At 54.9% G+C, this 15,270-nt stretch overlaps 1 protein-coding gene across 4 annotated transcripts in view; it reads left to right on the top strand.

Moving 5' to 3' along the window:
* The window catches only part of GRK6 (G protein-coupled receptor kinase 6), a 31,565-nt gene extending 16,813 nt beyond the window's left edge, over positions 1-14,752 (top strand). For 3 of the 4 annotated variants that reach the window (XM_075068218.1, XM_075068217.1, XM_075068219.1), the window contains 8 exons: positions 1,848-2,038; positions 4,725-4,762; positions 4,945-5,034; positions 8,056-8,264; positions 8,888-9,025; positions 9,347-9,484; positions 9,793-9,927; positions 12,940-13,072. In XM_075068218.1, coding sequence (XP_074924319.1) covers positions 1,848-2,038; positions 4,725-4,762; positions 4,945-5,034; positions 8,056-8,264; positions 8,888-9,025; positions 9,347-9,484; positions 9,793-9,927; positions 12,940-12,990 — 990 coding nt within the window. In that variant the 3' untranslated portion in view covers positions 12,991-13,072. Of the gene's footprint in view, positions 1-1,847; positions 2,039-4,724; positions 4,763-4,944; positions 5,035-8,055; positions 8,265-8,887; positions 9,026-9,346; positions 9,485-9,792; positions 9,928-12,079 lie in introns of all 4 variants that reach the window. The other variant, XM_032794760.2, reaches the window with a different exon arrangement.
* The last annotated feature ends 518 nt before the right edge of the window (positions 14,753-15,270 follow it).

The following is a 15,270-nucleotide window of genomic DNA, read 5'->3' as shown; positions in this document are numbered from 1 at the left end:
CTTTCACTTTGCATCAAGGGGCTGAGAGGCAGCTGACCCACCTGCGGCCCACGCTCTGCGCTGCATTGGGCTGCACAAGGAGCCTGTGTTGGTCCTGGTGCTGCATTTCCCCAATGTCTGGACTGTAAATGTGCCATCTCCCTGGCTGAGCATGAGAAGGCATGGCAGCAGTGCTCTGAGGAGAGAGCAGGCCATGCCTGGGGGGAACCCTAGGGTTGCCAGGCATCTGGTTTTGGACCGGAACACCTGGTTGAAAATGGACCCTGGCGGCTGCGGTCAGCACTGGTGCCCAGGCTGCCAAAAGTCTGGTCAGTTGTGCAGCAGGACTAAGGCAGGCTCCCTGCCTGCCCTGGCTCCGTGTGGCTCTCAGAAGTGGCGACGTCTGGCCCCGAGGCACAGGGGCAATCAAGGAAGCTCCATGTGCTGCTCCCACTCCCAGCTCCAGCTCCACAGCTACCATTGGCCAGGAACCATGGCCAATGGGAGCTGTGGGGGCTGAGGCAGTGCACAGAGCCCACTGCGCCTAAGGGCCGGAAATGCTGGCTGCTTCGAGGAGCGGCGTGGAACCAGGGCAGGCAGGGAGCCTGCCTTAACCCTGCTGCGCTGCCGCCTGGGAGCTATCTGAGGTAAGCACCGCTGCCTGGCTGGAGCCTGCATCCTGAACCTTCTGCTGCACCCCAACCCCATGCCCCAGGTCGGAACCCCCTCCCGCACCCAAACTCCCTCCTGGAGCCTGCACCCCCACCCCCAGCCAGAGGCCACCTCCCCCCGACACCCTAACCCTGAGCCTGCTCCTGCACTCCGAAGCCCTCATCCCCAGCTCCAGCCCAGCCCCCGTAGCCGAAGCCCTCACCCCTCCTGGACCCAACCCCCTGCCCCAGCCTGGTGAAAGTGAGTTATGGGGGTGGGGCAGGGGGCGAGGGTTGGGTTAGGGTTAGAAAGTTGGCAACCGAAGAGAACCCAGAACCTGGTGATCTTCACCCCCCTGCTGTGGGCCAGGACTGCCCTTGCTGTTTGCTGAACAGGGCACAGTGATGGAGCTCCCCCTACGGGCTGGATGGTGTCACAGCATCAGTCTGGTTACACTCCACTCACTTCTTTTTAGGTCTTTCTTCATAACCCAAAGGGCTAAAGTGTCCTTAGCCATGAGGGAAAGCTTGGCCTTTGCAGGAGGCAAGCTGCAGCCAGCCCCACCTCTGAACTGCTGCAGCTCGGTGGGGATGTGCGGCAGAGATCTACTGACCAACTGTGGCCCACATTCCTGTGCTCAGTGGAGCAGGCAATGCGTGGCATGGGAGCTGCTGCTTCCAGTGTAGGGAGGTATTGACTCTATGGCACTGAGCAGTGTGACAGTTCCCATCAGGTAGAGCTTTGGGGTGAGGGCTCTGCATGAAGTGCTTCCGTCCAGCTGTCTTGTTGTCCTAGCTGGGTAGCAGCTTTGATTCTGATTTGTCCCCTGGAGGCATGCTGCCAGTTCCCTTTCAGTGTGCAGTGAAGAGGGAATCTCCGGTTAGCTGGGTATCTGTCTAGCTGGGCCCACTAGCTACTGCCCCATGGGGGACTTGGATTTGAATGGTTTTCCTCTCTGCAGTATCTTCCCTGGCTGGCTGAAGGCTTCACAGCTGGAAGGCAGGTGAAGCCAGAAAAATAGGTGGGGTGCAAAAGCCCCCTCCCAAGAGATAATCCCCAATGTGTCTGTTAGGAGATGGGGATATGAAACAGCTCTAACCTTGCCACCCAGGCAGCTGTGTCCAAGGCTGGCTACATGGGTGGGCATGGTGCCTGCCAGGGCCTCTATCTGCAGCAGCTCTGTTGTCTTCTAACAGCTTTTCTGCCCTGTCTTGCAGGTGAGCTTAGCCTATGCATACGAGACTAAAGATGCCCTCTGCCTGGTACTGACCCTCATGAATGGAGGGGACCTCAAGTTTCACATCTACCACATGGGTGAGGCTGGCTTTGAGGAGCCTCGAGCGGTGTTCTATGCAGCTGAGATCTGCTGCGGCCTGGGGGACCTGCACCGGGAGAGGATAGCGTACAGGTGAGTGAGCTTCTCTGTGCTCCCAGACAGGGGTATGGGTCTCCCTTACATTGGCAGGGCTCGGGATTTGTACCCCATGATGGTGGTGGGAGAACAGGCTCATGTTTAGACATATGTCCTTTAGCAGGGCTGGTTCTTTCACTAGCTGCAAAAGCAAGAGGGCTCTGGGGAGCTCTGCCTCTCCCAGCTAGTCCCCTTCCCATCCTCCATGAGGGTCACCCTGGAGCCCAAGTTAGTGGGAGTGGGGAAGGCCTTAGAGGAAAGACTGGCTATAAGCCTGCTCTGGATGGGTTTGGATTACTTTTCTGCAAGAGAAGAGGGAAGCAGCCCAGTGGCTTTTTACTTCCCCTCTTTTCATGAGGCTTAGAGTCTGAGCTGTCAGCCACAGGGTTTATATTTTTTATTTTATGATAGGTATATCTTCAATCTCCTAGAACTGGAAGGGACCTTGAAAGGTCATCGAGTCCAGCCCCTTGCCTTCACTAGCAGGACCAAGTTCTGATTTTTGCCCCAGATCCCTAAGTGACCCCTCAAGGACTGAACTCACAACCCTGGGTTTAGCGGGCCAGTGCTCAAACCACTGAGCTGTCCCTCCCCAGAGTGAACAGGAGCTGTGCTGGGCTTGCCTGGTGATGGGGATGTGACTGTAGGAAGGCTGTGCTCCTTGCCTGTGGGGTGGGAGCTGCATCCCATCTGCTCATAAGATGCAGTATCTGTCCGTTGCACTGGGCTTATGTAACGATGCTGGCTTCTGGTGGGACACAACTGAGAGTATCAATTCAGGGCAGTTACAGCCCAAGGCTGGGTTCCTTTACTATTAAGGCACCAGACCAGCCAAACAGAGAGGACTTTGGTTTTACCCCACTGGCTAACCATAAGTCACACAAGCAATTCCCTTAGACACTCCAGTTTCCCAGTATCACCACCAGTGCTACTTGTAATGAGAACAAATGATTATGAAAACCAATACCCCAGTAAAAGAAGAAAGGTCCTCCCGATCCCAAAGGACCAAGCCCCAGACCCAGGTCAATATGCAAGTCGGATCTTATTCACAAATCACGCTGTTGCCAATCCTTTAGAATCTAAAATATAAAGGTTAATTCATAAAAGAAAGAAATATAGATGAGAGTTAAAATTGGTTAAATGGAAGCAATTACATACAGTAATAGCAAAGTTCTTGGTTCAGGCTTGTAGCAGCGATAGAATAACTGCAGGTCAAATCAAGTCTCTGGAGTACATCCACAGCTGGGATGGGTCATTCAGTCCTTTGTTCAAAGCTTCTGTTTGTAGCAGAGTTCCTCCAGAGGCAAAAAGCAGGACTGAAGACAAAATGGAGATGCTGCCGCTGCCTTTTATAGTCCTTTTGCCATGTGGCTTGTGCTTTCTTTGTTCCAACCACAAGCCACCCAGCAAATGGCATGAAAAAACCATAGAGTTTTGTTCGTAGGCATGTCCCTGCATGTCTTGCTGAATCACAAGGTGTATCTGCCTTCTCTCAATGGGTCAATTGTGTAGCTTGGGGGTCAGCAACTAGGGCAAGCGTGTCAAAGGTGGCACGCGAGCTGATTTGTGATGGCACGCAGGGCGGGCTGAGCTGCTTGGCATGCTGTCGCTCTGGGGTTCTGTTGCTGGCCCCTTGCCAGCCGGGATCCTGCCGCTGATCCCACTCAGCACCTGCTGCTGGCCTGGGGGAAGGAACCCCAGGCTAGCAGCAGGCTGTGACCCCCAGCTGGCAGGAGCCGGCAGCCAGAACCCCAGAGCATCAGCGGGCTGAGCCGCTCAGCCTGCCACCACTCTGGGGTTTCCACCGCTGGCTCCTGCCAGCTGGGGTCCCACTCAGTGCCCGCTGCTGGCCTGGGGTTTCTTCCCCCAAGCTGGCAGCAGGCTGGGACCTCGGCTGGCAGGAGCTGGTGGCGGAAACCCCAGAGTGGCAGCGGGCTGACGGCTCAGCCCGCTGACGCTCTGGGGTTCCCACTGCTGGCCCCTTGTATCCAAATACATGTCACCAGACACTGGAAAACTTAGCAAGGAAAAGCAAGGGCAAGGATCACACTAAACTAATAAGATCTACATTTTAATTTAATTTTAAATAAAGCTTCTGAAACATTTTGAAAATCTTGTTTACTTTACACATAACAGTAGTTTGGTTATATATGATAGACTTAGAGAAAGACCTTCTAAAAACGTTGAAATGTATTACCTGAACGCAAAGCCTTAAATTAGAGTGTATACATGGGCACACCACTGCTGAAAGGTTGCCGGCCCCTGGTGTAGTTGATGGTCCTTAATGGGCCATCAAGCAGGCTAGGCAGTGCTGATGCCACATTGTTTGGGATGTCACCCAGAAGTTTGAAATACAGCCAGTCTAGAGCCAATATTTATAACTTCAAATACAAAATAATACATGCACACAGATAGCATAATCATAACCAGCAAATCATAACCTTTTTATAAACACCTCACACAACAACCTTTGTACAATATTTGCTGCAAATATATAACAATTGTTGCAACAATGATCTATACAGTAACAGTTTGTCAATAATGTCACAGCTTATACAGACAGTCAGACTGAAGTAGCAGGCAGGGCCCTGGTGGGATGTTGCCTGTAGGACTGTCCCAGGCTGGCCTGAGGATTTTGCTGCTCCAGGGCATGTCTAATGGAATCTGCTCTCTCCCATTCTAGGGACTTGAAGCCAGAAAACATCTTGCTGGATGACCATGGTGAGTCGAGGGCCGCAGGTGGGAGAGAAGCCAGGAGTGTGTGGCAGTGCTCTGGCCCTGTGCCTGGACTGTGGGTGCCTCTCTCATTTCCTTGTGTGAATCAGGGCTACTTTGCACTCACCAGCAGCCGTGGCTTAGTCCGTCAGCTCCTGGGCTCCTAATGCTGTTGTTCTCGAATCCAGGTCACATCCGTATCTCAGATCTGGGGTTGGCTGTGCACGTGCCCGAGGGCCAGACGATCAAAGGCCGGGTAGGGACAGTTGGCTACATGGGTAAGTATCTCCTGCAACAGGCAATCTGGAGACTTTATCCCTGATTTGAAACGTGTTCAATTTGTATACCACCTCCCTCTTCCAAAGTTTGCCCTGCCCCCCCACAATGTCTTTCCTGATTATAGAGACCCTGCCTAGAGTGTGGCCTCCAACAGCTTGCCTGTGGCCTTTAAGAGATGGCTAGAGTGACTGCGTAGACCAGTGGCTCTCAGCCTTTTCAGACTACTGTTCCATTGGTCTTGCACACCCCCAAGTTACATCTCACTTACAAAATCAGCCATAGAAATACAGAAGTGTCACAGCCTCACTGTCACTGACAAATGTCCGGCTTTCTCATTACCATATCATTATAAAATAAATCCACGGGAATGTAAACATTTACATTTGTAAATGTAAAACTTACATTTCAGTGTGTAGAGCGGTATAAACAAGTCGTATAAAATGTTAGTTTGTACTGACTTCACTACTGCTTTTTATGTAGCCTTTTGTAAAACTGGGCACATCTCTAGATGAGTTGATGTACCCCCTGGAAGACCTGTGCATACCCCCAGGGTACATGTACCCCTGGTTGAGAACCACTGGCCTATACAATGGCACTCTATTCATCACCCTGGGCTGCATTCTAGCCAGAGCTCCATGACAGGGGGTGGACTGGGGGCTGTGCTTTTGAGCTAGGTGTCTATGGACAGAGCCCTGGAAGACCCTTGGAATCTCTGATTTAGAATCTTAGCAGTCCTTGAGGATTGCGTAACCATAGGGACTTGGTGCTTCGCGCACACAGCTCCCCTATACTCCCAGTGAAAACAGGAGACAGAAGCAGGGGTGCCCAAAACTCGGAGTCTACTGACAGATCTTAATAGCACTGGTATCCTCAGCAGGGTTTACAGTGAGGGGATGGTGTGCATGCTTACTGAACATTAGACTGGAGACCTTAGAGCAGAACACTGCAGGCACTGGTTCTACATCCCTCCTGTGAACCGAGGTGCCTAGGGTAACCCACACTGAAAAGGCCAAAATCAGCGCAGGTTGCAAGGAGAGCAGATTCTCCCAAAACCAATGGTTAACACTGTAGTTAGCTTTACCAACCAGTCACAAACTCTGCTCCTGATCCCCCACACTGGTTATCAAGAAGCCAAAAGAAGGAATCTCACAGCCCCCTTTATTGCATTCCAGTCTCTGGTTCTTAATCAGCAAATAGGTCCAGTAAAGTGAGAAGTTATTTAAAACTTTATGCGCTATACAAAATGTTCTTCTGATCCCCAGAGGGCCAGCCACATTCCCAGATCAATACTAGTTTGGATCTGACCCAAAATACCACGCTGCCAGCCAATCCCTTAGTATCTAAAACTAAAGGTTTGTAAGAAGGGAAAGAGAAGAGAGTTGTTAAATGGTAGAAGCAATCAGACACATACATATGACCCATATATTGGGTTCTTAGTGAGTTTGCTGGCTTGTAAAGTCCCTCTGGAACACACCCAAAGCTTGAATGGATCTGTCAGTCCTTTTTTCAAAGCTTCAGTTTCTAGAGAAGTGAGTCCAATGGTGAGAAGCAGGATTGAAGACACAATGGAGAAGATGCAGCTGCCTTTTTAAATCCTTTGCCATGTGGCTTGTGCATTCTTTGTCCCAGACACAAGCTCCCAGCACATGGGCATGGAAAAGCGCTTGGAGTCCCCTGTCCATAGGCATGTCCTTGTCCCCTACATATCCTGCTGACTCATAGGTGTAGCCCCTGGCTTCTCTCAGTGGATTCATTGTACAGCTGATTGCCCTTGATGGCCCATCCAGCAGGCTGGATAGTGCTGGTGCCAAGTTATCTAGGAGTGTCACCCAAACACATAGCACAGGTTTGATGTACATCACACATTTGTAACTCGGGATACAGACATATAAACACGATTATCATACTTAGCAAATCATAACTTTTCCACTGAGACCTTACATGGCTATCTGCCAAGATCCATTGCAATATTATAGTATTGGTATCTTCTCATATAAGTGGTCACCCATATTCCATACAGCGTCGCACCTACTAAAGGCGACTAATATAGCAGTTGAGCAGTGGCACGCAGCCATGGTGGGCAGGTGGAGCCCCCCTTTGGGGAGGCTAGCCCCCGACTCCGCCCATGCCCTCCCCATGGCCAGAGCCCCGAGACCCCCTACTTCTCCCTCCCCGAGCCGTGGCCAGAGCCACAAGCCCCTCCCCCACCCAGAGAAGCCCTGAGCTCTCCCCTGCCTTGGCTGGAAGAGCCCTGGGCTGGCCGAAGTCACGTGCCTCCCCTTGCTGGACCCAACTTGCTGTGTCTGTTGGAAGATGCTTTTGATATGCCCTATGCAGGTTCCAGGGTGGCTGGGTATGTGCCTCCTCAGCCGCCCCAGAACCTGCATGGGGCATAATAAAGCAAAAACTTTCTCGCCAAACTCTGCCACCAACCCCTGGCCTATTCTACCTGCCACCCATGCACACAGCCCAGGTATGCTGAGCACACCCCATCACAGGTGTCCCATAGCAAAACCATGCCCAGGCACTTGTGAATGCATAACCTCAAGGTTGGACAGGTCTCCACTGGTCACAAAAATCATGCTTTTCATATAGTGGCTATTCATCTTTTCCAAGAGTCCTCCCAGATATGGGCAGGGCTGAGGTTGTGCCCATATACCCCGACCACACTGCTCATTCTCAGACTCTGCCAGTGTCACAGAGCCAGCCAGCTCCCTAGCTGTGGCCCCAGGACTTACCCAGGGGGGCTGTGAGCCATTGAACCAAACTGAACCCTGGATATGATGGAAACCACTTCAAGCCAGAGGGTGCAGCAGCTCTGGTTCCAGAGAGAAGAGCTGGGGAATTGCTAAGAGGTGGAGGAAACTAGAAGTGGCATCCTGGAAGGAGCCCTTGCCCTGCTCTCTTGCCTGAGCCAATCCCAGCCCATCTCTTACTAGGCTAGAGCCGCCCGGTGCCCTCGTGGGTCATTGTGCTGCATTCCAGCCTCATGTTCCACTCGTTTGCCTGCCCCATTGCAGCTCCCGAAGTAGTGAAGAACGAGAGATACACGTTCAGTCCCGACTGGTGGGCTCTGGGCTGCCTTGTCTATGAGATGATTGAGGGCCAATCTCCCTTCCAGCAAAGGAAGAAGAAGATCAAGCGAGAGGAGGTGGAACGGCTGGTGAAAGATGTACAGGAGGAGTACTCGGAGAAGTTCTCGCCTGACGCTCGCTCCCTCTGCTCCATGGTACCAATGCCTGAGTCCATGGGTTTTCAGGGCTGGAGCACCCACAGGAAAAAAATGGGTGCTCAGCACCCACCAGCCACAGCAATTTGGCAGATCGGGGAAGGGTTTGGGGGAGGGCGGAAAGCAGCAAGTGGGAGGGGGCAGAGCAGGTGCAGGAAGAGGCGGGAGGGTGGCATCTTGGGGGAGGGCATGGTGGGAGTGGAGCCTTGGGTGGAGCGCCTCTGGGGAAAATTAAGTCCACCTGTGTCTGAGTTCCCCCCCGCTTGCCCTTGCACGTGGCAGAGCAGTAGTGTCCAGGCTCGCTGTCCTGGGCTCAGCTAACACTGTTCATGTATCTTTGGTTCCAGCTGAGTCAGCTGGGGATGAGGTGCAGGCACAACCTGCTGCCTGAACTTGGCGGTGGGTGGGGAGAGTTGCACCCTGGCATCCAAAAACAAGGCACGTGGGGTGGCTGCAGGGTGCACTGACTCATCCTAGCACGTGCCTGGCTGGAGAGCCTGCCCTCTGGGAGGTCATTCAAAAGCCCAACCTAGCCTGCTAAGTGCTGGTGTTCCAGGTGTCTTCCTCCCCTGTGGGGTCCTGCCCTCTGCCTGCAGTTCTCACCATGCTGTGCTGTGTTGCAGCTGCTGTGCAAAGACCCTGGGGAGCGGCTGGGGTGTCGAGGAGCTGGAGCCCAGGAAGTGAAGGAGCATCCTCTTTTCAGACACCTGAACTTCAAGAGGCTGGAAGCAGGCATGCTGGACCCCCCCTTCAAACCAGACGTAAGTGTCGTTCCTGGGCAAATCAGAGGCCATGGCCCTCTGGGAAGCTCTGCTCCCCATTACCTCTGTCCCATTTGTGAGGATCTTATCCCAGGTGTGCAGGGGCCTGGTAGCTACTTACTAACAGGGTGGTCCCTCTGCTCCCCACTCTCTTTGGGATGTTTCTGGAGCAGTTGCCCTGGCCTCCCCAAGGTGAGGGTAGCTGTTGGAATGAGTGGGATAGGTGGGAAGGGAACAGCCTGGCAAATGGTGGGAGTTCTGGCAGGGCCCTTGGAGCTCAGCTATGCTACTTTGTGATTGCTGCCTCCACTTCTCTCCCAGCCCCAGGCCATCTACTGCAAGGACGTGCTGGACATTGAGCAGTTCTCCACGGTGAAGGGAGTGGAGCTGGAGCCCACAGACAATGACTTTTACCAGAAGTTTGCTACAGGGAGTGTGCCTATCCCGTGGCAGAATGAGGTAGGGGGGCTCATGCACATAGGGCGTCTGCACTGCAGGGGGGGCTGCCTCCCATAGCACAGCACTTGACTAGGTCTGGGCCTTGGAGAAGGGGCCCCAGAGCCCAGTGACCCTGCTCCTCCGTGCAGTGACTGAGTGAAGGGTTCTTGTCAGTGTCTTGTGCCCTGCATGATCAGCCTTGAGGGGGTGGGGGTGGGTAGGGGCTTTTCTGGGCTGTTCCGGTCAGTTGGGCTCCAGCACCCAGGATCCTGTCTGCTGGGGCAGGTTGGTGAGTGTCTCAGGCTGCAGTCATCTCCTTTCTCTCCTAGATGATTGAGAGCGAGTGTTTCAAGGAGCTGAATGTCTTTAGCCTGGATGGCACAGTGCCTCCTGACCTGGACTGGAAAGGACAGCCTTCTCCACAGCCCAAAAAGGGCTTGCTACAACGCCTCTTCAGCAGACAGGTAAACCTCTGGGTTGGGAGTGGGCCCACCGCCCCTCTGCACTGCGACTTCCAGTACATCCACCCCGTCCCCCGCCCAGCAGAATCAATGTCAGGAGCCAGACACTGGGGGGCACCAGAGGAGCAATGTCTCACACGTGGTCACCAGCATGAGTGGGCCGGTTTCCAGGGCAGCTGAGAGCCTCCCTGCCAGGTTCCCTATGGGCTGGAGTCCTCTGCCTTGTCTGCCCGTGCCTGCAGTGTGCACTCCTTTCCGTGGATTTTCAGGCCTGCAGTTGATGGAGCTTTGTACTCCTCAGGAGCTACCAGCCCTGACATCTCCAAGCAAGCTGCTGCGCTGCACAGACATCCGTGTAGCACATGGCCTGATGGGGAGGGGGAATTGTACTCCTGCAGACTTCCTGATCACGCGGGCTCGTGCTGGGCTGATTGAGCTTGCACCTTGCTAGGGGAGCTGCCAGGAAATAGTGACCTGGTCTGGAAGGGGTCCAGCCCCATCTCTTCTCCTGAGCCACACTCCTTGGTCTGAGAACAATGTGAGTCTGTAGCGTAGAGACTTGTCGCTTCCCTCTGCAAGAGGTGGCTCTGTACCTCCAGTCCTCGCACAATTCTGTGCGCCTAGCCCTCTGAAAAGGAAATGCCAGCTGCAGCCAACTGCACTGTTGCCAAGTGATCTCCAAGCCCTAGGTCGGTGCAGTTCAGCTCATGTGAGGCCCTAGTTCAGATCTGCTCGTGTGGACACAGCCACTCCAACCCCTGGAGGGGGGAACTGGAGCAGCAGGACTCAGGCCCCTGCATGCATCTCTGATCTCAGAGTAGATCAACAAGAGCCTGCATCCCTCCAGAGGGTGGGCGATTGTCGGTCTTCTGCTGGAGGTGCACATGCCTTCCCTGTGCAGCTCCAGCCTGTCTGCGGGATGCTACCTATGCTGTGCTGGAGGATGACAAACTCCCTCTCCACCACCCCCTTTGTTAGCTCTTACCCTGCATGTGGTGGTAGTGCCCAGAGGCTGTGCATGCGCCCCATTATGCTGGGTGATGCCAGGGAGATAAGGACGGTGCCCTGAAGAGCTCAGTCTGGTCTGGAACACAGGCCGGGGGGGGTGGGCTGGGGCATGGCGCCCCGGAGTCCTAGGGATGGTGGGTGTTTCTAACTGCATTGGAATGCCCAATCTCCTCTCCTGCCTGTGTTGGCATTGCAGCAGGAGTGGGGGGGCAGGGCCTTGCAGACCAGCTCAGGGAGGGTGTCCCATGCAGAAGGGGGCAGTGGAGAGGAGCAAGCGGAAGGGGGCAGGGTAGGAAACCCGACAAGGGGGATGACACGAGAGGAGGCCAGATGGACATGGAGGAGCAGAGGTAGGCAGGGCCTGGATGGATGAGGACAAGAAACTTGAAGTGGGTGTTGTGCAGGGCTGGGGGGTGGCACAGTCAAAGTTGCGGGTCAGGGAGCTGATCTTGAATGGGTTGGAGGGGCTGCCATGAAAGCTGGGAAGGGAACATCACTGACAGAGGTGCCCAGGGATTGAAGCAGCTGGCTTGGAGAGGGGGAGGGGAGGAAGAAGTGTCTGGGTCAGATCTATCTGTGTAGTTTTGGGGGAAGCTGAGGTGTGTGCCCCCCTCCCAGGCAGAAAGACTCAGTGTGCAGACCTCTGAGTGTCCCCAGCATTAATGGGGTTCCCAGCATGGCTCAGCCTGGAGCAGGGAGATGCTGCTTGGCGCACAGCTCTCAGGTGACAGTGGGGACAGAACCGCTGCAGACTCGCCCTGTGCATATTCTCTGGCACGGAGTAGCCTTGGTTTGTATCCAGGGATGGGCATAGCCCATGCTGCTGCTACTGAGCTCCTGCCTAGCTGCTGTGTGACCTGAACACGAGTGCACATCAGAGCAGCCTGGCCCAGACCCATTCTGAGCTGCCTCCTCTGCTGGTTCCTGCTTTCCCCTCGGAGGCTCTCAGCATGGCTGTTCCATGAGAGCCTGCAGCCAGCGCCGCCTATCCCACTGTCCTGGCACAGGAGTGCTCTGAGCCAGCTCTGGGGCCTGGGAGTGCCTGCAGCTCCCTGTCCCTGGCAGGGGGGCAGGAGCTGTAGCAAAGACGGGGCCCTGCCGGGTTGTGACTCACCGGCCTCTCATGCCACATCTTTTCTCTTTCCAGAGGTGAGCAGCCCCTCTCCTGGCTGCTCTGCTCAGGGAAATACCTGGTGGCCTAGACTCACCTGCGGACATGGCAAGACCTGGGGAAGAGGAGTCTTGTCCTTCAGTGCCTAACTCCCACCCTCCCCACTCCAGCAGAGCAGATGCTGCTTGTGTGTGTTAATCACCCCGTGAGCCACTAACCCTGCTTCCCTGCACTCTGGCTGCCTTGCCCGAGCGTGAGAGGGGGCTTTGCCACTGCTGTCTGCTCAGTCAAAGCTTCCCTGCATTACCACTGCTGTGGGCCCTGCTCCCAGCAAGGGGCTCCGGGAAGCCAAAGGCACCTGCTGAACCCTAACCTCCATCCTGGGCTCTGAGTCTTGCCAGGCCAGGTGCTCTGTAGGGTTTGGTATATTTGTATAGGTCTATGTACTGAGGGCACGAGGATTGATTGTGCTGGGCTTGGAGAGCCACCTTGCCCAGATTCCTGCCCTCTCCCTGCTGAGGGAGCCGGCTGCTTGTTGGCCCCCCGTGATCCAGGGTCTCTGTGCTGTGTGGGGTGCAGACATTGGGTCAGCCGTGAGCTGGCTGCTGTGTCTCTTCTGCACCTCAATGGTTTTCAGTCTGGGCAAGGCCAGTATAGGATTGTTCCTCCCCTCAAGGGCATGTCCCCTGGGAGAGGGTCCTGCTGGAAGGACTCCCTTGTCTGTTCCCCTCCCAAGGGTGTTAGCTGTCTTCCCCTGGCTCCAAGTCCCTTCTCTCGCAGGCGGGGTCCCCGCCCTGCTCAGGGCAGCTGGGGGGTGTTGTTTTGTACCGTGCTCACCCTCTGCTTGCTGTGCTCCTCTCTCCCTCTCCTCCCTCTTGTTGCCCTTCTGACTTCAGGACTGTTGTGGAAACTGCAGCGACAGTGAGGAAGAGCCCAGCCGGCTGTAGAGCCCAGCCTGTTCTCCGGGCCTGGACCCTCTTGCCTCTCCTAGGCACCCAGCCATGCAGTGCGCCAGCCTGATGGACAAGGTAGCAGCTGCCCTGCCACATGGGATTTGTTTACAGTTTTGCACATTTCTATTTTGAGACACTCGACATACAGACCCAGAAGGATGCTCTGGGCTGTGAGCAGCAAGCCCCGCACCAGGGAGCACTGCAGCAGGGCCTCGCTGTGCTTGGGGAAAGCACATGGCTGGGAAGGCCTGGATGCTTCCAAATCTGCTGCTTGGGATTGCTCATCTGCCGCCGCTGCTGCTCCCCTTCTCAGCCCCGCTGCTCCCCTCCACCGGGAAGGGAGGGATCCCCCAGCGCATGGTGGGGTTGCCAGGGCGGGAGCCGGCAGGAGCAGGTCCAGTGACACATTCCAGTATCTGGCCAGTCTCTCAAGCCCCAGGTTTGAGATATTTATATAGGTCTGTATGTATGATATATCATGCATAGGTTTTTAAGTTCTTGGGGGAGGGGATCCTTCTGCATTATTCCTCCCCCTCCCATGGACTCTGGGCACAGCACTTCCCACAATGGTGGAGCTGCTGTGCCTGCTCTTCCCTTGAAGTCTTGGTCAGGGGCCCCTTGGCCACTTCTGGCACCTTAACGTGTCTAAAGCATCTTCCCTAGGATCCTCTGGGACTGCTCCCAAGGCAGCTTGTCCTCCTGGGGGCGTGAAGCTGCTGCTCCTGCAGCACAGGCTAGAGGGGAGGTCCATTGTGTACACATTCCCATAGCCCTTTGGGCACAGGAAAGCACCATGCCAAAGCATTTACCACTAAAAAGCCCAACTGTGGGACCAGTCAATGCTTTGCCTCACTCCCTTTTCCCTGCTGGGCACCTTTCCTCCTTGCCCACCCTGGCACTCACTGCCTTTGGACCCTCTGCTGGCAGCCAGGATCACCCCAGCTGTTTGAGGCTGCAGTCCAGCATCCGCTGCTCTCTGCAATGAGGCGGGATGTGGCCTTTCCCAAATAGCTGCAAGCCAGGCCAGCTTCTGGATTCTGCATGTGGTGTGGGATAACCAACCATCTGCCCTGGCTGCTTCTGAGAGCTGTCACAGACAGTTTGGGTAGTCCCCTGGAGGAGCTGCAGCAGAAGTCCAGCTCGCTATGCGGGCTGGCACAGGCCATCGGTGCCCAACGTGTGTTACCATCATAGCTTTCGCTTTGTGCAGCCTCCATAGGAATGTGGCAGTGGAGCCAAGCCTGCTGTCTGTGTCTAGCTGTAGTGTCTGCAGCTCCGCCCTGCTCGGAACGGCCCCACTCAGGCACGCCACCTCCAGGCTGGGCCCAGCTGGCTGCTGAGCCCCAGGGACCTGTGCCAAAGGCTGAGTGCACCTCACACTTTCTCCATGGGAATCTCTTCCATTCAGCAGCCGGCAGCATCTGGAAATCTTGTGCCTTCAGGGGAATCAAAGGAGAGGGGCTCAGATCCCAACTGGAGCCTTGCATGGCCCTATGAGGCTGCTTCAGCCCTCGGCCATGCTTTCGGGTCCATCCATTTGTTCGTGTCCTGTACAGTGCACACTTGTTCCTAGCGATAGTGGGACTCTTCCCCGTGCACTGGGCTGGCTGCTCCCCGGTCAGACCTGTGGTATCATTTGCTTGCATTGCACTGATGATGGGAATATTTAAAGAATTTTTAACCTTTTTGTTTAATGTAAGTTTTGTCATGTCTGTTGCTGCTGTGCAGAGGTGAATACAGTGAGCACAACACACTGCCCACTGCCTCCTCCTTCTCCCGCCGTTTCTGCCTAGCAGCCTGGGACGCAAACCTGCTCAGGGAGACCTGTGCTGCTCTGCCCAGGAGCAGTAAATTAGCTCCCTGACTTTCACAATAAGCCAAAAATCCAGCTAATCCTCTTTCAGAATAAAGCCAAAAAAGCTAATAAGAGCCATAAGACTGTATGTGACTAGATCCCTGGGGTGCAGTCTGGGCCTATGATGGGCCAGCTGTCCACCTCTGACTCTCTGCCCTGCTTGCCAGGAGCCAATCACAATAAAGAAGCACCAAGCTGCAAGCCAAAAACTAGTCAACGCATAACTCACAAGCCAATTAAGCCCAAAACAAGCCCAATTTCTGTGTATTTTTTCATGGGTTTGTCCTGTCTACCTAGGAGCCTAGGATCAGCCCAGCCAAGCCACTGGGTTCTAGGCTGCCAGCTGAGCCATGGGCATGCAGAGGAGTGAAAGGACTCGCCTCTCCTGGGCCAGGGTGACTCCTCTAAATTTTGCCCTT

This window comes from Chelonoidis abingdonii, chromosome 7 (genome assembly GCF_003597395.2).
Source record: "Chelonoidis abingdonii isolate Lonesome George chromosome 7, CheloAbing_2.0, whole genome shotgun sequence".
NCBI classification, from domain to species: domain Eukaryota; kingdom Metazoa; phylum Chordata; order Testudines; family Testudinidae; genus Chelonoidis; species Chelonoidis abingdonii.
Note: the sequence above shows the minus strand (reverse complement) of the source record. Positions and strands in the feature narration are given on the sequence as shown.